This window comes from Raphanus sativus, chromosome 4, assembly GCF_000801105.2.
Source record: "Raphanus sativus cultivar WK10039 chromosome 4, ASM80110v3, whole genome shotgun sequence".
Lineage (NCBI taxonomy): Eukaryota > Viridiplantae > Streptophyta > Magnoliopsida > Brassicales > Brassicaceae > Raphanus > Raphanus sativus.
The window spans coordinates 52,102,400-52,123,272 of record NC_079514.1 but is presented as its reverse complement, the minus strand read 5'-3'; the positions used below and the strand labels follow the sequence as shown (position 1 = coordinate 52,123,272).

Here is a 20,873-nt window from a genome sequence, read left to right as displayed (position 1 = left end):
AGGCGGAGCACCGCGTGCAATCTTACGTTGCAGATCTATCCACGTGGCAACATCCAGCCTCCTTGTCATCTTAACGAGCCAGCGTCGTCGGGTTTGGTTTAATGGGCCGATGGGTCGTTTGTTAGTGTCCTTGGCCCCTCTGTTTATGGGCTTTCTGTTGGTTTATGTTGTATTTGGGCTTCGGCCATTTGGGCTAGACCCTTTTATTATTAAATAAAAACTTGAGGGAAAAAAAAAAAAAAGAAGTGGTTAAACCTAATCTATGATTGGTGTTGGTTGGTGTGTTGTGCAGGAAAAACCACTTTTATCATGAGACATATGACCGGTGAATTTGAGAAGAAGTATGAGAGGTAAGCACTCTCATTACTCATATATTACCTTTCAAGCTCTCAAAAAGTCATCCATCATCTAAGATAGATTCTTACCAAAGAAACCTCTAGAAGCAATAAGGAGAGTCATCATCTACATTTGTACCTTGTCGCTGCAGGATTTTTAAACTCACAAGCAGTATGTTCCAGGTCGTATAGTGGCAGGATACAGTGAAGCAAAGCAAATTTTGATGAGACCCAACTCTTGATTTTTTCAAGAGTAGGTTTAAGTTCATGGAAGAACCTCTCATGTGTATCGTCTTAAGATAGATTGAGCAAACTTGGTTAAATAATACATAACATTTGTGTATTCTTTGGTTTTTTGCAAAATATCAGGTCACTTTTCTGTTCTTTAAGACTGTTAGTGTTAGGAGTAAAAAGAAAAACACAAATATATAGAATATACTTTCATAAGAATCAAAACAACTCCACCAAACATAGAAGAAACAACAAAAAGACTTTGAAGAACATATTTGTATATGATATGACCACATGAAAACAGAAAACCAATCTCTCTCATTATCACACAGAAGAATCATATTCCCTGTGATTGAACAGCTACTGCTGTTGATGACCTCAGCAACGGTTGTAGAGCTTTTACCACAATGCTCATGTTCGGCCTAAACTCTGATTCGTATTGCACACACAACGCCGCAACCGCCGCGAGCTGAGACACCAAGAAGAAAACATTTCATGATTAGCTTCAAGAGTGAGTGGTTATCTTACACAGGTTTAGAGATGAAAGCTTTTATAGTTATACCTTTGCAACTGCTTTAGGAGGATAGTCTCCTTTGAGTTTTGGATCAACACATTGCTTCACTTTGTCTTCACTCAGCCTCGGAGTAGCCCAAGTGACAAGACTTTGCTGGCCACGTGGCATTGTATGATCAACAGGCTTTCTACCGGTCAAGAGCTCCAAAAGCACCACACCGAAACTATAAACATCACTCTTCTGCGTCAGCTGACCAGTCATAGCATACTCTGGTGCATGGTAACCGAAGGTTCCCAAGACTCTAGTGGAATGAAGACGAGCAGCCATATCAGGAGACTGATTCGACAGATTAAAATCAGCAATCTTGGCTTTGAAGTCTTCAAAGAGAAGCACATTGCTAGAACGAATATCTCTGTGTATCACCACAGGTTGAGCCTTCTCATGTAAATACTCGAGCCCTCTCGCTGCATCAACAGCGATTCTCACCCTTTGGATCCAATCAAGAGTTGGACCTGGCTGTGCTCCCTGAACACCTTTCCTCCCATGTAAGATATCATGCAAAGATCCCATAGTAGCAAACTCATAAGCAAGAATCCTGACATTCCCTTCTACACAGTAACCAAAGAGCTGAACGAAGTTCTCATGCTGCAGCTTCGAGACTCGAGAGACCTGAGTCAAGAACTCGACGTTTGACTCAGGCTCAGCTGCATTGTCAAGCTTCTTGACCGCTACACCTTTCCCATCTTTCAAAGTTGCATAGTAGGCTCTTCCGTAGGATCCTTCACCGATCAGAGACTTTGATCCAAAGTTATCAGTCTTCTCTTTCAACTCGTCTAATGACAATGCAGGGACATCGATAGATGGTGGCTCTTTTAAACCAGCAGGCTTCAAAGCTATCGGTGCTCTTTTATTGTACCCTTCAATACAAAAAAAAAAAAGATTAATCAAAAATATTGGCACCAGAAAAATCATAATAAAGAGCAGTTACCGTAATCAATACGGTGCTTAGGGCTTCTCAGGTGCTCGTTTTCAGAAGCATGGTAAGGCTCTTCCACGTGGCAAGCGCAGCACAACCACCTACGCATCTTTTCTCTCTTGCCTATGTAGAGATCGTCTACTGCTCTCGGTTTATCTAGCCGAACAAAGTAGACTGGTGAACGATCGTCTGCCTACAAATTTAATCATCATTATCATCATTACACTCACAAAGGTTTTACATTTTTCATATCAAAAACAGAGCCAAAAACAGAGCCGAAAACAGAGCCAAAAACAGAGCCAAAGCAGAGCCAAAGCAAGTTTCTTCAAAGGAAACAGAAACTGTCTTAGATGTTATGTAGATTCTAAATATGGCACTGATTCTAGATTCAAGCTATAAAGTTAAGACCTTTATACAAACCCACGAGCTGCTTAAACACCTAGATTTCGAAAAGATTGAAGCTTTTGGATATATAACTTACCGCGAGACCACGGCGATGGTAATCAGAATCCATTGAATACATACCCACAAACTTAAAGGACTCAAAAAGAACTCGAAACACCCCACAAAAGAGGAAGAGATTTTAAGAAACAGAGATAAAAAGAAGAAAACAGCTAAGACGTATGATCAAGAATAGACACTTGTCGCCACAACAAAAATCCAAAAATAGAGATTATATATAATGAAAGAAGAGAATATTTACCTGTAAACTCTCTCTCTAATGATATGTCTCTAATGTTGTTCTGTTTTGTTATTCTGTTTTGTTGGTTAGAGAGAGATAAGAGAGAAGAAACAGACAGACGTGGGGGAACAGAGAAGCTCTGAGCGAAAGGACAGAGAGATAATTAGGAGGAGACAGAGACGCAAACGCGCTTGCTTCGACAAAGATATCATTTTTCGATGGTCAAGTGTTTTCTTCTGGATAAACATTCTTAATACTAGTAGTACAATTTTTTGGCCTAACTCGGTCAACTCAAATTACAGTCTTTTACGTATTTTGACCTAACTCGGTCTTTTTTCTTTCAATCGGCCTTGTTTGACCTTCCACAAAATTTCAGAAACCGAAAACCGAACCGCATTCGATTCACAATTTGTTAAATATTCAAACGGTTCAAATTTTTGTAAATATTTACAGAAGAACTTAAATCTATTCCAATTCGAACCGAAATATTTCAGATATCCAAATATATATGGAACAGATTTATATACTTAATATATATATAAAGTACACAAACAATATTTTAAACACCATAATACATAAAATATATATTCATTCTCAATGTCTATATTCAATCTAGACCAGTTTTTATATTAGATATAATTATTTTAACATACATTACTCAAATCTATATGCTATATGTTATTTAAATTTTGAAAAATTTAAAGTATTACATAAATTTCAAAAAAATAAAATAATTTAAATGGATTATTTGAATCCAAATTAAACCTGTAAAAATTCAAACTGAATACAAACCAAATTTTATAGATATCCCAGTGGAATTGAAATCTTTTACCAAAAAATCCAAACCCTAATAGATCTGACCAAACTCGAATGAGTACTGAACGGCTGCTCCTAAATTTTTTTCATTCTAGTTTTCCATGTTGTTTCTGCCCAATTAAGCATTTTAAATATTTTACTTCCCACCTTTCTCACGTTAATGATTTTTATATTTCATGCGTTTAGTGTTCAATTTTAAATTTTCATTTTTCAATTTGATCAGCAATTTTTAAATGCATACAAGTTGAAATTTTAATATGCGAAAACCATATTTCAGTTGATAAATGATATATTTTGTTATCAGCATTAAATGATATATTTTCGTTAGTAAATGCTATTTTAGAACTAATAGTAATGTTTTTGTAACATTTGCAAAATTTTAATAATTCGAACATTAATAATTTGAATTTTAATAGTTTGAATATTACACAATTTTTTTCAGAATTCATAAATATTCAATAAAAAATATTTTCAAAATTTATAAATATCACTATCTAATTAAATATTTTTTATCAATTTTTTTTAAAGTTGACCTGTAATTCCTACTTCCTCTACACAAATTAATTGAAAACGTGACGACAGCAAATACTCTCTTGTCTCTCTTGTCTGAATCTCTGTACATCACAATGATCGCTCACAGGAGAATCTTAACTTATTTCTATTTCAAAGCTCTTTAGTTCTCATTTCCTCTACACAAAACTGAAGAACACATAGCGATGGTAATGGGTTTGAATCTAGAGGAGATCAAGAAGAAGACTTTTATTGGACTTGTATTGGGACAGATCCTCTCCCTTCTCTGTACTTGTAATGTCTTCACATCTTCTGAACTCGCCAGAAAAGGTTAAAGCTTCTTCCTTTTATAGTTTGTTACCATTATTACCCAACAGCTTCATGACCTGTCTGAAACTGGGCTCTGATAAAGTGATCCTCTATACATTCTTGAAAAAAAATTGAAATCTTCTTAGGAATTAATGTTCCAACAACACAATCGTTCCTCAGCTATATGTTACTTGCGATTTTCTATGGAGGTATCATGCTATATCAAAGACCCACAATTAAGGTCAGTATTGAATTTTCTAGCTTCACTCTAAGTTTTTTCTGTTAACTTCTCATTGAAGTAATGAGAGTATATTCAAGATTTTGCACCATTGTTGTAGGGCAAGTGGTATCTCTATTTACTACTAGCTTTAGCTGATGTGGAGGCGAATTTTCTCGGTGAGTGGTTATTTTGACGATGTAATGTTTTCTTGGAGCTTAGAGATGTGTAAATACTATACATCACATTCTTGTTGGTGCGGTGATGAAACCGTGAAAGTATTATGTTTCTCTTTTGGCAGCGGTGAAGGCGAATCAGTACACATCTATAACAAGTGTGATGCTACTGGACTGCTGGGCCATCCCTTGTGTTTTGGTGTTGACTTGGGTTTTCCTGAAAACAAGATACAGATTGATGAAGATTAGTGGTATGGTTATATGTATCCTTGGTGTTGTTTTAGTAGTTTTCTCCGACGTTCATGCAGGGAGTCGAGCAGGTAACGTTGGAAGCTGATTCATTACTTTAACAGCAAGTCAAAATCACTCACTTAGCCTTGCATCAAGAAACTTGAATTAAGCATCTCATGGTTGTGGCTTTTTCAGGAGGAAACAATCCTCTTAGAGGAGATTTTCTTGTTGTAGGTGGAGCAACATTATATGCTGTCAGTAATACCACCGAGGTAGAAAGTCTCTTCAATATATTATTTTCATGACAAAGTACTCTCCCTATCGAAAAGGGTACTATAAACAAGTCTCCTTGTAGTAGAAGAAAAATAATAAGAAGTCTCCTTGTTTCTTATGTTATAGGAGTTCCTTGTGAAGGATACAAACACTGTTGAGCTTATGACTTTCATGGGATTTTTCGGCGCCATTATTAGTGCCATTCAAATGTATCCTTCATACCAACCATTCATATGTTTTTGTATGTTACTTAGACTTTTATATGCACATTCAGACATTCTCCAGGAAGTTCCTTGACTTAGTCTGTAGAGTCATATTTGAACGTGGTGAGCTTAAAGCTATTGAATGGTCAGCTGAGGCTGTAAGTTTCTTGCTATATCCCTCTCACTTTCAGTCTCTTCAAACCAATGTCTTTTTTTTTTATCTTGTACAAACTTTGATTGTCTCTTGGCTTTCAGGCTTTTCCTTTTCTTAGGTTCGCAGTCACCATGTTTCTCTTCTACTCGTTACTCCCGGTTTTACTCAAGGTATTGAAACAAAAATGAAAACATAGTCTGATCAAAACTATCTTTACTCTACTTTTCCAATGTTCAAATGCCTCTAAACATAAACACTATATATGATCTCACCAGACAAATGGTTCAGCAATGTTCACCCTCTCGTTACTTACATCAGACATGTGGGCCGTTTTGATCCGCATTTTCGCTTATCATGAGAAGGTTAGCTTAGCTCACTTTGAAACTCAAACAATTTCTTACGCTTTCTGTCTCATAGAAGCCAATAGATGAGGACCATTTGGCCATGTATATATGTTAATTTCAGGTTGATTGGATATACTACTTGGCATTTGCTACTACAACTATTGGACTGATCATATATTCAATGTACAGTCTTTTGTCTACTCTTTCTTCAATTATCTGTTGTACAATCATGGTTTCAGCAAGAGAAATAATCAGCATGGCTTCAGCAAGAGCAATAATCAGTATGTTTTCGCGTTTCTGTTGATATTCTCAGGAAGGAGAAAGAGGAGGATGAACAAAAAGATGAGCAGAGAAAGCTGTTGGACGAGGAGAATGGTGAAACACTTCGAGTCAGTTGGTAATTTATACCAACAATTGGCAACTGGAAAGAGAATAAAAGGCTTTATTTGATTTTAATTTAATTGTAAAAAGTACAAAATAAGATTGTGAGAAAAACATTGGAATTTGTTACAGTTGTTACTTCAAACGTATCAACCTTTATTTTTATTACATTTATTACTATGCGTAAGAAGCTGTATCTCCACACTGCTCAAGTACTGTCACTTGAAAGCTCATTGTATGTATGTACAAGAACGCCTGAGCAAGTAACTCGTATAAGCATCAGAAAGATCCGGTGGCAAAAATGTATGTTTGGTGGCAAAAATGTGGTTTGAAGAAACTGGAGCTTGATTGGTTGATGAATCAAGATAGAAAATTGTTGTGAATCAAGATAGAAAAAAAATTAGTTGCTCTTATTCTTATTCCATAGGCAAGAACAAATATATATATAGGAATATAAGATTAAGGTTTAAAACTTTATAGACCATGGGAATATGAGCATATATATATGACATACATATAATAATTCATAACAAAAAATTTTAATTCTTTTTAATTATTTTAGCTTATTTTTATTAATGTGGTATGTATGTTAATTTTGATGGTATATGAGTTATTAGGATATTTTAATGTCTTGCTAAAAATAAATATTTATATAGAAAAATTACATTAATAGGGATTGAATTAAAAATCATTACCATTTTCAAAAAAACTTAACAAAAATACAAATTTTTATAAAAATATACATGTCACAATTACGATTGATGTCATATCATATATTTTTTTTAAATCAGGTCACATTTTTCTTTGAAATTGAATGCATTGATAACACATATGCAAACCAGTTCACAAATAGTATTTAGTTGATTGATAACATTATATCTGTTAACACAAAAACTATAATTTTAGTTTAAGAAAAAAACACTATTAAAAAATATAAATCTTAAGTCATTCAAAAATCATTAAAATGTTAAAACATAATTTATCAAAAATATTTCAATAATATTAAATATATGCATAGAAATATGAATGTCAAAATATTACATTTTTAAAACAACAAGTTAAAAAAACAAATTAAATTATGAAATGAAATGAGTATTTTTTTACCAATATTTATAAATGAATATATTTAGCTAATAAATGATATTACTATGTTGACAAAAAATGATATTAATATAAATGATGATACTTTTGTAACACTATCACAGTTTAGAAATTTTATCTAAACTAAATAAAAATAAAAACAAATTTGACATGTGATTGAAACGTGAAGGGAGCAAAGACTCTCTCCTGTCTGAACCTCTATGCATCACTATGATCTCTCACCTTTTTCTCAAAGCTCTTTAATTCCCATTTCCTCTACACAAAACTGAACAAAAAAAAAAGCCGATGGTAATGGGTTTGAATCTAGAGGAGATCAAGACAAAGAAGAAGACTTTCATTGGACTTGGATTGGGACAGATCCTCTCCCTTCTCTGTACTTGTAACATCTTCACATCTTCTGAGCTCGCCAGAAATGGTTAAAGCTTCATCCTTTTATGGTTTGTTACCGTTATTACCCGACAACAGCTTCATGACCTGTCTGAAACTGGGTTTTGATAAAGTGATCCTCCTTTATACATTCTTGAAAACTTTTTGAAATATTCTTAGGAATTAATGTTCCAACAACACAATCGTTCCTCAGCTATATGTTACTTGCAATTGTCTATGGATGTATAATGCTATATCGAAGACCCACAATTAAGGTCAGTATTGACCTTACTACTTACCTCTCATTGGAGTAATGAGAGTGTGTATTCAACATTGCATTATTGTTGTAGGGCAAGTGGTATCACTATTGTCTCCTTGCCTTAGCTGATGTGGAGGGGAACTTTCTTGGTGAGTCTTCTTATTAACACACACACTCTTCTTTTATTTACTGATCTTGTAACTTACTATACATCACATTCTTGTTAAATCAGTATTATGTTTCTATTTATTTTTATTTTTTTGCAGTTGTGAAGGCTAATCAGTACACATCGATAACGAGTGTGATGCTACTGGACTGCTGGGCGATCCCTTGCGTTTTGGTGTTGACTTGGGTTTTCCTGAAAACAAAATACAGATTGATGAAGATTTGTGGTGTGTTTATATGTATCCTTGGTGTTGTCATGGTACTTTTCTCTGACGTTCACGCCGGGAGTCAAACAGGTCCGAACACTCAATTAGCATTGCCCCCCTCCCCAAGAAACTTGATTTAAGCATCTTATGGTTGGTGGTGATCTTTTTTTTCAGGAGGAAGTGATCCTGTCAAAGGAGATATTCTTGTGGTAGCTGGAGCAACCTTATATGCTGTCAGTAATACCAGCGAGGTAAGCAAGTCAAGTCTCTTCAAAAATGGTCCAATCAAAAGGATACTTATAACAAAGTCTCATATTCTTTCTTTCTTTCTGTTATAGGAGTTTTTTGTGAAGAATGCAAACACTGTTGAGATTTTGACCTTCTTTGGATTTTTCAGCGCCATCATTAGTGCCATTCAGATGTATCCTTCTTCATACAAAAATAATATCTGTTTTTTTTTTTTAAATGTTTCTTAGACTTGTATGCACATTCTTCAGGAAGCTCTCCTTGACTTGTCTATAGAGGCATATTTGAACGCGGTGAGCTCAAAGCTATTGAGTGGTCAGCTGAGACTGTAAAGTTTCTTTGCTATACTGTCAATCTCTACAAACCAAAGTCTTTTTACTTTTTTTTTTTTAATCAGTATTGTTTCTTTCTACACTTTCAGGCTTTTCCTTTTCTTAGATTTGCAGTCTCAATGTTTTTCACCTACTCATTACTCCCGGTTTTACTCGAGGTATGAAAACAAAAAAACTGACAGCAAAATATGATCAAAACCGGCTTGACTCTCTGAAACATTTAACACTGAGAGATATAATCTCCTCAGACGAATGGTTCAGCAATGTTCACCCTCTCGTTACTCACATCAGACATGTGGGCTGTTTTGATCCGCATTTTCGCTTATCATGAGAAGGTTAGCTTAATTACTTTGAAACTTAAAGATCAGGAACCAATGAATGACACTAGATGGCCATTATGTTTGTATGTTATTTCCAGGTTGATTTGCTCTACTACTTGGCATTTGCTACTACAGCTATTGGACTGATCATATACTCAATGTACAGTTGTTTAGCTCTTCTACAATCATGGCTTCAAAAAGAACAGTAATCAATGAGATCACTACATTTTAGCGTTTTTGTTGATATTTTCAGGAAAGAGAAAGATGAGGAGGAACAAAAGGATGAGCAGAGAAAGCTATTGGATGAGGAGGATGGTGAAGAGATATAACAACATTGATTCATTGGCTTGTGAGATATAACAACAATTGGCAACTGTAAAGAGAAAAAAGGCTTTATTTGATCTTTAATTTAATTGTAAAAATAAAACAAAATAAGATATTGTGAGGACAAGATTGGAGTATAATAGAAATTAAAATGCATCAACTATATATTGTTTTTTTCTTCCAAATATTAACTTTTATTAATGATCAAAGTAATCAAATGTCATTGCATCATATGGATTACACTGGGGATATAACTATGGAAGTGAAAGGAATCTTGATTTGGAATTACTTGTTTCGCAAGTATATCTGCGCAAACATTTGATTCTCGGTTCGTCCAGACATGTTGGACAGCTTGATGTTTGCTGCATCTCCACAAAACGCTAGAACGGTCACTTGAAAGCACACCACTATCCAGAGGTTTTACAATTTTTTCAGTGATCAATATTCATCAACCCTCTAAAGATCGGCCCAATTTTATGAATACAAGCCCAGGCCCAACCTGACACGTGTTGATGTTCTATTGGATTTTATTAAAAAATCCCATGGGGGTCTAATCATCCGTCTTCCTTGTTTTTCTCCCAACATTTTTTATTACACGAACACGAACACGAACAAAAGAGAACCCTAGATCGTTCCGTTGCCTTAAGACGAATCCGAGTGTCGTCAACGAAAGGAGCATCTTTTCGCATTTCAAACGATCAACTAAACCCAATTCCATGGTGGGTCTTCTCTCTCTCGTCGCTTCTCCATTTCTTTCAGCTTCCTTTTGGAATCGCTTGTTAGTTGATTTGTATAAAAAATCCGAGAGAGCTTGTTCTGTTTTTTTCTTCTCTTAATTGGGTGATGAATTATATTAGTAGGTAAATGCCTGTGCTTTATCAATAATACTACTAAGTATACCTCATTTGCTTTAATCATGTTTACAGGCAGGGAGAATCATTGCGCAGTTCATTGTGATGGGTTCTGGGATATTAGGTCGTGCTTTCTTTCAAGCTTATCGTCAGGCCATTGCAAGTATGTTTCACACCACTCTTTTTATTACATATATCTTTAGCTTCTTTTATGACATCACAAGTTCTCTCTCTCTCTCTTAGAAAGGTCTTGTTTTTAATTGACACTACAGATTGGGTTTCTCATGGTGACTACTGATTTTGTTAGAACGGTTTTTATGTTTCCCTAAACAGATTGCTTTGTTTAGTTGAGTTGATGTGACTACTATTAGAACGGTTTATATGTTTCTGAAAATGCTCTATTTGATTTAGAGTATGTTGAATCGGTGATTAAGACAAGATGTTGTGTATTTGTCTTGAATCGGTGATTATTAAGAAACTTTATTTTTCTGCAGATGCGTCTAAAACTGGGGTTGCGCAGGAAGCGATGCAGAACGCAGTACGTAAAGCAGGAAAAGCCATTAATGAGCAAGAGGCTAGGCAGATTCTCGGTGTAACCGAGCAGACCTCTTGGGAAGAAATATTACAGGTAAAAGCATTTCTCTGTGTGTCATAGGTTCTAATCTGGAACTAATACGGAGTTTTGGTTTATGTATATGATTGTAGAAATATGATAAGCTGTTTGAGAATAATGCCAAAGCTGGGAGCTTTTACCTTCAATCTAAAGTTCTTCGAGCTAAAGAATGCCTTGAAGTTGTGTACAGGAGCAACGGTACACCTTAGTTAAGACTTTAGTCCTTCTTTCTTTTTATACAGATTCAGAGTTCTTGCTCTTTGTGTAAAATCAAAGACAGATAACACTGTTCTTTGAGGTAATGTGTAACTTTGAAAAACTGCTATTGATCAGTAGTGGTAGCCTCTTAAACTTAGAATTGATTGTTTAAGTTTCTTCTATGCGTTTATTACTCCTTTTAGAGTTTTGTTTATGTTTATGTTCTTGTTTCAGACTGAGATAAATCTACAATTTTGTTATGTATATATAATCTTCTTTTTTGTGCACCAAGTATATTATATAATCACTTCAGTGACTTATGTAAATGCTTGAGAAAGCTAAATCTCAGATTATGTGCAGGAACAACGGTACACCTAGTTATACTTTTATCCTTTCTTCCAAACAGATTCAAAGATGATGTGTAACTTTGAAAAACTGCCATTATCTTTTTCACTTATACATCAGTAACAGTTGATCAGTAGTGTCAAAGAGCCTCTTAAACTTAGAATGGGCTGTTGTTCTACGTGTGTACGTTACATCTTTCACTCCTGAGCTCTTTACAGATATGATTATGTTCTTGATTCAGATTTGAACTGAGATGGATCTAATATTTGTTATGTATGTATAGATACTTCAGTGATTTAGTGGCTTATGTAAATGCTTAAGAAAGGTAACTCTCGGATCGGATTAGACTTAGTTGTAATAGAATCTCAAGTCTTATCAACTTTCATAAGGAGATGATTGTTGTGTTCCCTCTGACACTGATCTCATCTTGAATGTGAAATAAAGAAAACAAAACCACAAATAATTCAATATGGTTTTTGTTTACAAACTCTTTTGACTGTGACCTCTAACTACTCTTAGCCATCTCAAACCCATTCTTAGCATTCTGATAGTCCTCAAAAGCCATATCAATCTCAGCCTGAGAACTCATAACAAACGGACCACTCTGAACCATAGGCTCACCGATCGGCTCCCCTGCAATCAACAGAAACTTCAGTGACCTAGAACTTGACTTGTTCCACACGCTAACCAACTCCCCTGGTCCAAACACCACAACATGGTGCGCCGATATAGCTGAAGAGTCCAAGGTGCTGAACACGCCTTCATCGCCTTCTAAAATGTAGGCGAAAGCGGTCCAAGATTCTGGAACGGTCTGGTGGGTTTGAGAACCTGGCTTGAGGGTGAAGTCAAGGTACATCATCGGTGTTGTTGTGTGGCAAGGAGATTTGATTCCCATTGAATCTCCGGCTATGACTTTGACCTCTACTCCATCTTCCTCTGCTCTTGGAATCTCTGAACCGGACAGTTCTAGGTTTTTTGGTTCAATCCTGTGGAAAATCAAACAACACAAGGTAAGATACCTTAAAGATGATGAGAGGACAATGAAGAAGCTTTGTCTCCTTTACATTCTGTGGATGGAAGGAAGGTTGACCCAAAGCTGTAAGCCATTGTTGACTTCTTGTTCAGGATATTCGGAATGAATGATTCCTCTTCCTGCTGTCATCCACTATCAAAATAAAAAAATCAGAACATTAGAATCAAGAATTCAAGATCAGATGTTTTTTTTATGTGCTTAGTGTTCTTTTTCTTTCACCTGAACATCTCCAGCGTTGATTGTACTTTTATGACCCTTGAGATCTTTGTGAATGATACCTCCCTGCATTATACATTCATTAGAATCAAGATTCAAGAAACAAACCTATGAAGAAGATGTAAGAGTCCTATGTCTCACCTTTAACACGTAAGTAACACTTTCAAAACCTGTATAGAGTTGATACAATTACATAAGTCCTTACAGAACAGAGAAAGCTTTGTGTATATGAGTGTGTAAGAAGTTATCTGTGATATTGACCTCGGTGAGGATGATCCGGGTATCCAACTGAAAGCGAAACTGATCAAGAAACAGAACACATAAAAGGCTGCTTTATATTATTATCTACATATCAATAAACACATATGTTGGAGATAAAGAAATTTACAGGAAAATTCAACTAGCAACACGAACGGGTCCAGTAACTTCTGGTCCATCCTGATTTAACCACACAAAATATTAATAAAACTTGAAGCTAAAGTTATTGGATTTTCATGAAGCAAAAGATATTTTAGAAAAGAAGAATAATAAAACCTACTCTGTGATGGCGTTTCTAATGAGAGCACCTTCTCCTTCTTCCTGAAGCTTTACAAAGAAATTCTTGATTACCTGTCTCGTTACTCTATTATCATCAGACGAAGGAGACATGGTGATCGATGATGATAAACTTCTGTTATTGTATCTGCTTCTTATTAATATGTGGTGTGTATGTATGAGTGTCAGTGTGTGTATTATATATATAGAGAAAGAGAGGTGCAGAGGATCGACTTGAACTGGAAGTTGTAGGTGAAGGTGAATTCATTCACATGCTGTTTCTTTCCCTCTTACCACTCTAGGCAAATAGGTTTACGATTGTCTAGAGTCTAGACACATGCAAAAAAAAAAAAAAACAAATAATAAATTAAATACTATCATATTAATGTAGAATGAGTACCAAAATTAATTTGATATATAGTTCATAACTCGTAACGTCTTAGCTCTTGAAGTGCCGGTAATGTTTTGACCACGATTAAATGTATTTTCATTGCATGTTCACACTGCATTTAAATATAGTAGTTGATAAAAAAATGTATTTCAACCGACTCAAACCTAACTTTCTGATTAATTGAAACGAATAACATAAAGTTAAGCTGTTCGTTGTCATACTACGTTTAAGTAACAAATTTGGCTGCTAAAACAGCTAATGAAGACAATTTTTAAAAATATTTTTCATTGTCAATTGTCAGGCTAAGAAAAATAATACAAATATTAAATATTATCAAAATATACATCAATCACATGTTATAAGAGTTGTCGTATATAAAAAAAATATGGTGGATGATTTGATGTCGGCTCTAAGTATGAACGTATGTATTTTTATTCAATGAATATATAAGACACATTAAATCTCAGGATATGATTATAAAACCCATAGGAAAAAATGTTTCAAAACTTTAAAAGCAAGCAATGAGAACACTGTATATTCACTATATGATCTGATGGCTGGGACCATAGCACACAATTTGTTTACTTAACATATTGATAGTTATTGATTCTTGATGTGTGAAAAGGTGAGAACAAAAGAAGATTTCACTTTATTTAGGTGTACTGAATCTAGTAGAAAGTCAAGACTTTTACAAGCTCTTTTTGTTTGTGGTGCTTCACCGTTTTCTACAACTATGGGTTCTTTCTTCTCCCCCACCACTACCCTCTCTACAACACATACATATTCCTATCCTAACACTACTCATACAAAATTATAGAGAGAGTGAAAGAGAGAAGATGTGAACATCCTTTTTTATATTGATTCGGCTTTATTTAGAATCTTCTGTTAATCCAAATGGCCCATAATGGCCCCACCTTTTCCACTTGTTTCTCTAGTTTTGGCACAAGAACACTAACCAAATCGTTTGGTTTCTCACCAGTTGGGTTCATGATCGAGTTTCTTTATGAGACGAAAACAGAGAATGTTATTCATTCACACCATTCACAGATTGCAGCATTACAAGAAGAATCATATGAAAGTGAAATAGCTTGAGAGCAATAGAGATTCTGTTTAGTTTTTCTTCTACTCAGTAAATTAGAACCATAAGATAGATAACACTGACTTGTATGGCAAGTTGGGTTTTTCCAAAGCTTAAGACTTGTCTTTTTTGAGATATTGTTTTTTACTTTCTATTCCTTTCAACATAATAAAGATAAGAAAACAAAACATGAACTCAACATTCTCATAAAGAAAGCATAGACACACACAAGAATGCTAAGCAGCAAATTCCAAACAAGAGAATTTTGTTTTGAGTTCTTAGATATATTCCTAGTAACTACACATATATGTAGCCGTAAGATACATGCACTGCTTCCAAATGGTAAAAAAAGGCATGACCACATGAGTGATTCTAAAAAGAGTTTAGAAACAAGTAGAGTTCTTCTAGAGGACTTTAGTGAAGCTACACCAGGAAGCATCTGAAGTTGGCTTGATACTTCAGCCAGATCATCACTGATTGATGAACTGAACTGTATCAGGAGTTGTTCAAGATTGTTTATATACTTCACCGGACACTGTGATAGGGAAGTACTATTTTACAGACCTCAGCACAAGCACACAAGCACACATCTCTATATACAGAACTCAGAAACAACTGGATTCATATACAGAACTACATACTAAACTTGGGAAGTGATCAAGCACTTTCTTTCATGACTTGGACCTTGCATTTGGATGAAGCTCTGGTAAGACACAAAAGATCATTCACCAGACGACATCTCTCTCCATCTCAACTCCTTTATGAGTAACACTAACCATTTCAAGATGCGATAATTTTCCCAAGAAACATTCCATATGACTAAGTTCTTCACCAGTTCCTTCATACCCAGTGATCTGAAGAACCTTCACTCCGGATGATGACAGAGCATCAGAAATATCATCCCAAGATAAACGTAGGTACCACCCAACCTCCCATCTCTTTTTAACATAGTGCACTAGACCCTGAAAACACGTTGGAGATTAGTATCATTATAGATTCAGGAATTAATACATAATCCTTTTTTGCAACATACCTTGATGATTAGAGTTTGTAGATTTGGAGAGTTGAGGAGCAATTTCCAGAAGATGTGTGGACTGCCATGAGGCCTATCACTTCCTAGAGACAAGCTTATCAGATTGTTGAACACCGGTACCTTCTTATCACTGCGGTAATGGAGCGTCTGACACATACACACACACACCACACCAGAATCATCACCAGCCAATAAAGTCAAAGGCTACAAATTCAGGAAGCAACTTAAAGGGACAGGACTCACATCTAGAGCATCCGGAGATAAGCAGAGGATCTTGACATTTTTATTCAGTTTTACTGTATTTTTAGTCTTATTTATATTGTGAATTTTTGAATTAATTTTTCATTTAATTTTAAAAATCTTATTTAATTTTCTGAACTTTTATTTAATTTTATATAAGTTGTTTAGTTTTCTGAATTATTATTTAATTTACGATTTTTATTTATTTTATTAATTAAATAATTATTGTTTGAAGAAAAACAGACACATCATTTTACCTCTACAACTGGTCAATTTTCCCTTTGAAAGTTCTTTTTTTTATAATAGAAATGTCACTTTTGAAGGTTAGAACTTAGAAGTGTTAATGAAAAAAGTGTTAGGTACTTTCATACTTTCTTATGCGATTTTCCTGTTCATAATGGTGTATTGATAAATCATAATTTTACTCGGTTTCATTCGGGTTAATAAACAAAAAAATAAACAATTTTGACCAAAAAATAAACAAATATGATATAACCGGTGTTTTGCCCAGACTAACCATTTTTATGTAATTCATCAACTTTAATCGTCCATATTCTCAATAACTAAGCAACTCATTAATCATTATCCATAAAAACCAAACAATATGTTTCTGCAGGTGTATATAATGTTGAATAGATAAATCTAAAGTTTATCTATGGGAAGTGATCAAGCACTTTCTTTAATGACATGGACCTTGCATTTGGACGAAGCTTTGTGAAGACACAAAAGATCATTCACCAGACGACGTCTCTCTCCATCATCAGCTACTTTATGAGTAACCCTAACCATTTCAAGATGCGATAATTTTCCCAAGAAACACTCCATATGACTAAGTTCTTCACCAGTTCCTTTATACCCAGTGATCTGCAAAACCTTCACTCCTGATGATGACAGGGCATCAGACACATCATCCCAAGATAAAAGTCGGTGCCACCCAACCTCCCATCCTTTTTTAACATAGTGCACTAGACCCTGAAAACATGCTGGACATCAATATCACATTATAGACTCATGAATATTATTAGTAAATAACTATTTCTTTGTAACATACCTTGATGATTAGGGTTTGTAGATTTGGTGCCTTGAGAAGCAGAGATGGAAGCAACTTCCAGAAGATGTATGGACCGCCATGAGATCTATCACTTCCTAAAGACAAGCTTATCAGATTGTTAAACACCGGTATCTTCTTATCACTGCGGTAATAGAGCGTCTGTAACACAAGCACTAGAATCATCACCAGCCAAAAAAAACATTCAGGAAGAAAATTAAAGGGACTGGACTCACATCTAGAGCATCCGGAGATAAGCAGAGGATCTTGACGTTTCTGATACCCATGAACAAAGTTGAAACATCAACAGGAACAAAACCAACATTGTCTGGACCATCCCTGCGCGTGATTTGGTCTTCAGTCAACAGAAGATCAAGCCTAGCTTCAACCAAGCTGTCCAAACGCAGATTCTCATACTTATCAGCAACCACGTCAGAATACTCCAAGTAAACAAGCCCCGGAGTATCAAACATAACACAAGGCTTAGGACCAAAAGCATCATCATCAGCATCGCGTCTGTACACAAATCTCTTGAGCGTTGGACTCGAAACAGACCCATCCCAATAGTACCGTCCCTTGGATTCATGTACCCTCAGGTTCTCAAGGTTAGGGAAAGCTGATAGAACAGCTTCCAAACGAGGCCCATCGTAAGTAAGCTTAACCGAGTCAAGAAAGAGAGTGGTAAGTGAGGGAGAAACGGGATCTGGAAGAGTGGTAACATCATGATGAGTAAGGCAGAGTCTTCTGATCCTTAGGTTTACAAGTGCCTTGCTCTCAAGGACCGAGTACAGTAGACAAAAGTTGCGGTAACTCAACTCACCAAAGCTTAGACAAAGGTCCAAGGCACCGAGTTTAATTACCTTTTCTATCCACTGCAATACGAGTGTAGGGTTTTCATGAGGACCTATACGACTTAACTTGAAAGAGACTTTCTTCACAGGTGATGATGAGTTCTTCTTATTCTCTCGCTCCCACAGTACCTTCTCCACGAACTTCATGAAAACCTGAATTTGCTCTCGACCCATTTTGCTGTTTAGCGATAGAGAGTCGTCGAAGTCGAGGATAGGTACCAGTTGAAGAAGATTCGACCATCTCTTTGACAGAACCTGTGTTGAAGCAGCTTCCTTTGTCGTCAGGAAAGACAAGATAATGCAGAGGACACCATCTGGTAAAGTGCTGATCAAGTCTCTGGAACTTGGGTTCTCGTTTTTGTTGCTTTTCATTATTATCCGGGAGAAGTGAATGAAGACTTTGATCTTAAAAGTAGAGTACTGAAGCCATGAAAGTAGTGAGACCTCCTTACCTTCCTTCCAATGTAGTGACTAAAAAGCTTTTCAGATTCTTTAGGATTAGGGTTTACGAAGCTGACGAGAAGCTGACAGTTGGATATCGTAATCTGGTGTGTGATCTTACACAAAGTCTTCTAATTCTAAAACGCGACCGTACAAAGTCTTTTATTGGGCCTTTGGACCTATATAATGCAAGGAAAATAGCATTAAAAACCATGAAAATGTCAAAAACTCTCATAATGTAAACCTTTTTTCGCTAAAACTTTTTTAACTTTAACTCTGACTTGATTATATAGACGATTTAACAACCAACAATACTACATGTCTTATGAATATCTACGCTTAACTGTATCATCTGAGTCGTTTTCTCAATATTCATTTTTGATCAGATTTACTTACAACATGTCGAAGATCCCTAAAATTCCTTAAACCGTTATTTCTTTGTCTACATAATTGTTTAATAAATCACTCTCTCCACATTTGAAATCTGGACTTTTTACAATTTGCAATAATTTGCATAGTCTGAGATTCGAACCTCAAACTTCGATGTAAAAACCTTTAAACTTTAACCATTAGGATACGGTGCTTCCACAAATGCAAATACATTTTTATTTTAATAAAATTTTATTGAATTTATTTATTAGAAAATAAGTAATTTAAAAGTTTTCTCTTTGTGTTTCAAAAAAGTTGTTCCATTATAATACTTGATTTTCAATCATTGTTTTCATATCTGACCCAAACCTATGGTTGAACCGATAAATCCAGCAACATGTGTATAATCTGCTTCATTTTATAAAAAGAACTGTTATTGGAAATCTTAGAAAAATCTGTAAAATCCAAAAAATCCGCTATTAACCTAAGATCTGATATTAGATGATCCGTTGAAAACTAAAAAACATATTTTGATTTTTTTATTAAATAACTCATACTTTTAATGTTATATAAAACTGAAAAAAAAATCTTTTGACTTTAATGAAATTTGTATTATGTCATTTGAAAAAATGAAAAATGGTAATAGGAGAATTTTTTATTGATATGAAAATATTATTTTCTTTTTTGGTTACTAATAAGCTATGATAAGTTTATATTTTATTTATTATAGATCTAAAACTAAATTTTAAGATAAGTATTAAAAACATTTGAAAACTCAAAATTGGCATATCATTCTTATGTACAAAAATGACATAGTAATAATATTTTTAAATTTTTCATGTATATATTCATATCTGATCGTTAAATAATATTATACAAAAAAAGATATTAAAATTAAATGGAAAATGTAGAAAGTATTAATTACCATAAATATGGGGAATATTCTATTGTTAATTTAAATAAATAATATTTGATATTAAAATTAATTGTCAATGGCATATCATTGTAAATATTTTCAAAAGCAATAGCAAAATCCTATTGGAAAAAACAACTTTTGAAAGTAGCAACTCTTAAAAATAGTTAATATTAACTGGAAATAATTATTTGAACGTAATTTTATTTTTCTAAATCCTATAAAAATATAATTGTAAAAGATTATGTAATATTAATTTTCTTTTCTAAAAGCCTAAAAACAGTAAAGTAATTATTTGATCATTGTTTTCCTTTTAATAAAAATTCTAAAAAAAGAGATTTGTGTCATATTTTTTTAAATCCTAACCAAAAGAGAATTGTAAAAAGTTATTTGATTATATTTTTAAGAGAGAATTTGATGATGAACATGATACTAAAAGTTATTTAATTAACAAAATAATAAAAAATAGTATTGATACAAATTTAAAAAATAATATTTTTTGTTTTTAAAAATTAGTAACTAAAAACATTACTTGATAGCAATTTACCTTTTCTGAAATTTTAGAGAGAAGATAATTGTAAAAAGATTATATGACAGTATTTTTTTCTAAAATCCTAAACAAAAATGTAAATGAATATTTAATAGTATTATGACTTTTTAATTTTAAATAAAAGGAGATTGTTGACAAAAAAGGAGATTTGTATTTTTTCCTTTTTTAGAAAATCTTACCATAAAGTAAAATTTAAAACTTATTTAATAAAACATTAACTTAGTATATAATAAAGTGTATGATGTTGTCATTGATTCGACTGACGTCATTTAACTTTCAGTCTTTTTTTCTTTTCATTTAAAGTATTATTTCAGGTTGGATTCAGTTTAAACTTTTAGATATAATGTTTTTGATATATCCCTAAATACAAAATTAATAACAATTTATTTATGCAACCATGATTATAAAATAAAAGTATTAACTTGAACTTACGTGTGAAAATGAGTTTTTAATTATTAAATAAAATTTAAACAATGCATACAAAAATAATCATAAAAC

At 34.1% G+C, this 20,873-nt stretch overlaps 6 protein-coding genes across 12 annotated transcripts; 3 read left to right on the top strand and 3 right to left on the bottom strand.

Moving 5' to 3' along the window:
• Positions 1 to 742: 742 nt before the first annotated feature.
• LOC108831674 (PTI1-like tyrosine-protein kinase 3) lies at positions 743 to 2,972 on the bottom strand. 2 transcript variants are annotated; one of them, XM_057007780.1, is made up of 4 exons: positions 2,760 to 2,972; positions 2,069 to 2,249; positions 1,129 to 1,997; positions 743 to 1,035 (listed from the first exon to the last, which is right to left on the bottom strand). In XM_057007780.1, the coding sequence occupies exons 2-4, from the start codon at positions 2,163 to 2,165 to the stop codon at positions 904 to 906; spliced, it is 1,098 nt and encodes a 365-aa protein (XP_056863760.1). In that variant the 5' UTR covers positions 2,166 to 2,249; positions 2,760 to 2,972; the 3' UTR covers positions 743 to 903. The 2 variants fall into 2 exon arrangements, with proteins under 2 accessions (XP_056863760.1, XP_018460700.1); XM_018605198.2 differs by lacking the exon at positions 2,760 to 2,972 and adding an exon at positions 2,538 to 2,733.
• A 1,143-nt stretch (positions 2,973 to 4,115) lies between these two features.
• On the top strand, positions 4,116 to 6,538 carry LOC108832509 (uncharacterized). The gene is made up of 11 exons (XM_057007278.1): positions 4,116 to 4,394; positions 4,520 to 4,614; positions 4,712 to 4,769; positions 4,892 to 5,086; positions 5,193 to 5,269; positions 5,397 to 5,479; positions 5,580 to 5,631; positions 5,729 to 5,797; positions 5,903 to 5,989; positions 6,093 to 6,154; positions 6,285 to 6,538. Exons 1-11 carry the CDS (start codon positions 4,271 to 4,273, stop codon positions 6,370 to 6,372), a joined length of 990 nt encoding a protein of 329 aa, XP_056863258.1. The 5' UTR covers positions 4,116 to 4,270; the 3' UTR covers positions 6,373 to 6,538.
• A 1,070-nt stretch (positions 6,539 to 7,608) lies between these two features.
• Positions 7,609 to 9,826, top strand: LOC108832511 (uncharacterized). 6 transcript variants are annotated; one of them, XR_008944426.1, is made up of 11 exons: positions 7,610 to 7,868; positions 8,000 to 8,094; positions 8,170 to 8,227; positions 8,345 to 8,539; positions 8,624 to 8,700; positions 8,788 to 8,870; positions 8,972 to 9,023; positions 9,134 to 9,185; positions 9,276 to 9,362; positions 9,446 to 9,507; positions 9,601 to 9,677. XR_008944426.1 is itself a non-coding variant. In XM_018605992.2 (11 exons), exons 1-11 carry the CDS (start codon positions 7,739 to 7,741, stop codon positions 9,674 to 9,676), a joined length of 984 nt encoding a protein of 327 aa, XP_018461494.1. In that variant the 5' UTR covers positions 7,611 to 7,738; the 3' UTR covers positions 9,677 to 9,826. The 6 variants fall into 6 exon arrangements, 4 of the variants coding, with proteins under 4 accessions (XP_018461493.1, XP_018461494.1, XP_056863256.1 ...); XM_018605992.2 differs by having other exon boundaries at positions 7,611 to 7,868; positions 9,117 to 9,185; positions 9,601 to 9,826; XR_008944424.1 differs by having other exon boundaries at positions 7,609 to 7,868; positions 9,134 to 9,362.
• A 405-nt stretch (positions 9,827 to 10,231) lies between these two features.
• LOC108832510 (mitochondrial import inner membrane translocase subunit PAM16 like 2-like) lies at positions 10,232 to 11,624 on the top strand. Its single transcript, XM_018605990.2, has 4 exons — positions 10,232 to 10,390; positions 10,598 to 10,685; positions 11,017 to 11,150; positions 11,228 to 11,624. The coding sequence occupies exons 1-4, from the start codon at positions 10,388 to 10,390 to the stop codon at positions 11,342 to 11,344; spliced, it is 342 nt and encodes a 113-aa protein (XP_018461492.1). The 5' UTR covers positions 10,232 to 10,387; the 3' UTR covers positions 11,345 to 11,624.
• Positions 11,625 to 11,998: 374 nt separating this feature from the next.
• LOC108832512 (pirin-1-like) lies at positions 11,999 to 13,774 on the bottom strand. The gene is made up of 7 exons (XM_018605993.2): positions 13,466 to 13,774; positions 13,316 to 13,365; positions 13,189 to 13,227; positions 13,069 to 13,097; positions 12,931 to 12,993; positions 12,743 to 12,843; positions 11,999 to 12,664 (listed from the first exon to the last, which is right to left on the bottom strand). Exons 1-7 carry the CDS (start codon positions 13,573 to 13,575, stop codon positions 12,184 to 12,186), a joined length of 873 nt encoding a protein of 290 aa, XP_018461495.1. The 5' UTR covers positions 13,576 to 13,774; the 3' UTR covers positions 11,999 to 12,183.
• A 2,950-nt stretch (positions 13,775 to 16,724) lies between these two features.
• On the bottom strand, positions 16,725 to 18,717 carry LOC108832513 (F-box protein At3g59150-like). Its single transcript, XM_018605994.2, has 3 exons — positions 17,488 to 18,717; positions 17,255 to 17,413; positions 16,725 to 17,175 (listed from the first exon to the last, which is right to left on the bottom strand). The coding sequence occupies exons 1-3, from the start codon at positions 18,472 to 18,474 to the stop codon at positions 16,870 to 16,872; spliced, it is 1,452 nt and encodes a 483-aa protein (XP_018461496.1). The 5' UTR covers positions 18,475 to 18,717; the 3' UTR covers positions 16,725 to 16,869.
• Between the last annotated feature and the right edge of the window lie 2,156 nt (positions 18,718 to 20,873).

Bases quoted from the DNA above. Each gene is read 5' to 3' on its own strand.
- LOC108832511 (XM_018605991.2), top strand. From the start codon at position 7,739: ATGGTAATGGGTTTGAATCTAGAGGAGATCAAGACAAAGAAGAAGACT. The intron at 7,869-7,999 runs GTTAAAGCTTCA...AAATATTCTTAG, and splicing joins TTCTGAGCTCGCCAGAAATG to GAATTAATGTTCCAACAACA. The intron at 8,701-8,787 runs GTAAGCAAGTCA...TTTCTGTTATAG, and splicing joins CTGTCAGTAATACCAGCGAG to GAGTTTTTTGTGAAGAATGC.
- LOC108832513 (XM_018605994.2), bottom strand. From the start codon at position 18,474: ATGAAAAGCAACAAAAACGAGAACCCAAGTTCCAGAGACTTGATCAGC. The intron at 17,414-17,487 runs GTGAGTCCAGTC...CTTGTGTTACAG, and splicing joins TATCTCCGGATGCTCTAGAT to ACGCTCTATTACCGCAGTGA. The intron at 17,176-17,254 runs GTATGTTACAAA...GCATGTTTTCAG, and splicing joins TACAAACCCTAATCATCAAG to GGTCTAGTGCACTATGTTAA.
- LOC108832509 (XM_057007278.1), top strand. From the start codon at position 4,271: ATGGTAATGGGTTTGAATCTAGAGGAGATCAAGAAGAAGACTTTTATT. The intron at 4,770-4,891 runs GTGAGTGGTTAT...CTCTTTTGGCAG, and splicing joins TGTGGAGGCGAATTTTCTCG to CGGTGAAGGCGAATCAGTAC. The intron at 5,480-5,579 runs GTATCCTTCATA...CTTAGTCTGTAG, and splicing joins ATTATTAGTGCCATTCAAAT to AGTCATATTTGAACGTGGTG.
- LOC108831674 (XM_018605198.2), bottom strand. From the start codon at position 2,579: ATGTATTCAATGGATTCTGATTACCATCGCCGTGGTCTCGCG. The intron at 2,250-2,537 runs GTAAGTTATATA...TTAAATTTGTAG, and splicing joins ACCATCGCCGTGGTCTCGCG to GCAGACGATCGTTCACCAGT. The intron at 1,998-2,068 runs GTAACTGCTCTT...TTTGTATTGAAG, and splicing joins TAAGCACCGTATTGATTACG to GGTACAATAAAAGAGCACCG.
- LOC108832512 (XM_018605993.2), bottom strand. From the start codon at position 13,575: ATGTCTCCTTCGTCTGATGATAATAGAGTAACGAGACAGGTAATCAAG. The intron at 13,366-13,465 runs GTAGGTTTTATT...TGGTTAAATCAG, and splicing joins ATTAGAAACGCCATCACAGA to GATGGACCAGAAGTTACTGG. The intron at 12,665-12,742 runs GTAAAGGAGACA...GATTTTCCACAG, and splicing joins CTTCCTTCCATCCACAGAAT to GATTGAACCAAAAAACCTAG.
- LOC108832510 (XM_018605990.2), top strand. The intron at 10,686-11,016 runs GTATGTTTCACA...ATTTTTCTGCAG, and splicing joins TTATCGTCAGGCCATTGCAA to ATGCGTCTAAAACTGGGGTT. The intron at 11,151-11,227 runs GTAAAAGCATTT...ATATGATTGTAG, and splicing joins CTTGGGAAGAAATATTACAG to AAATATGATAAGCTGTTTGA.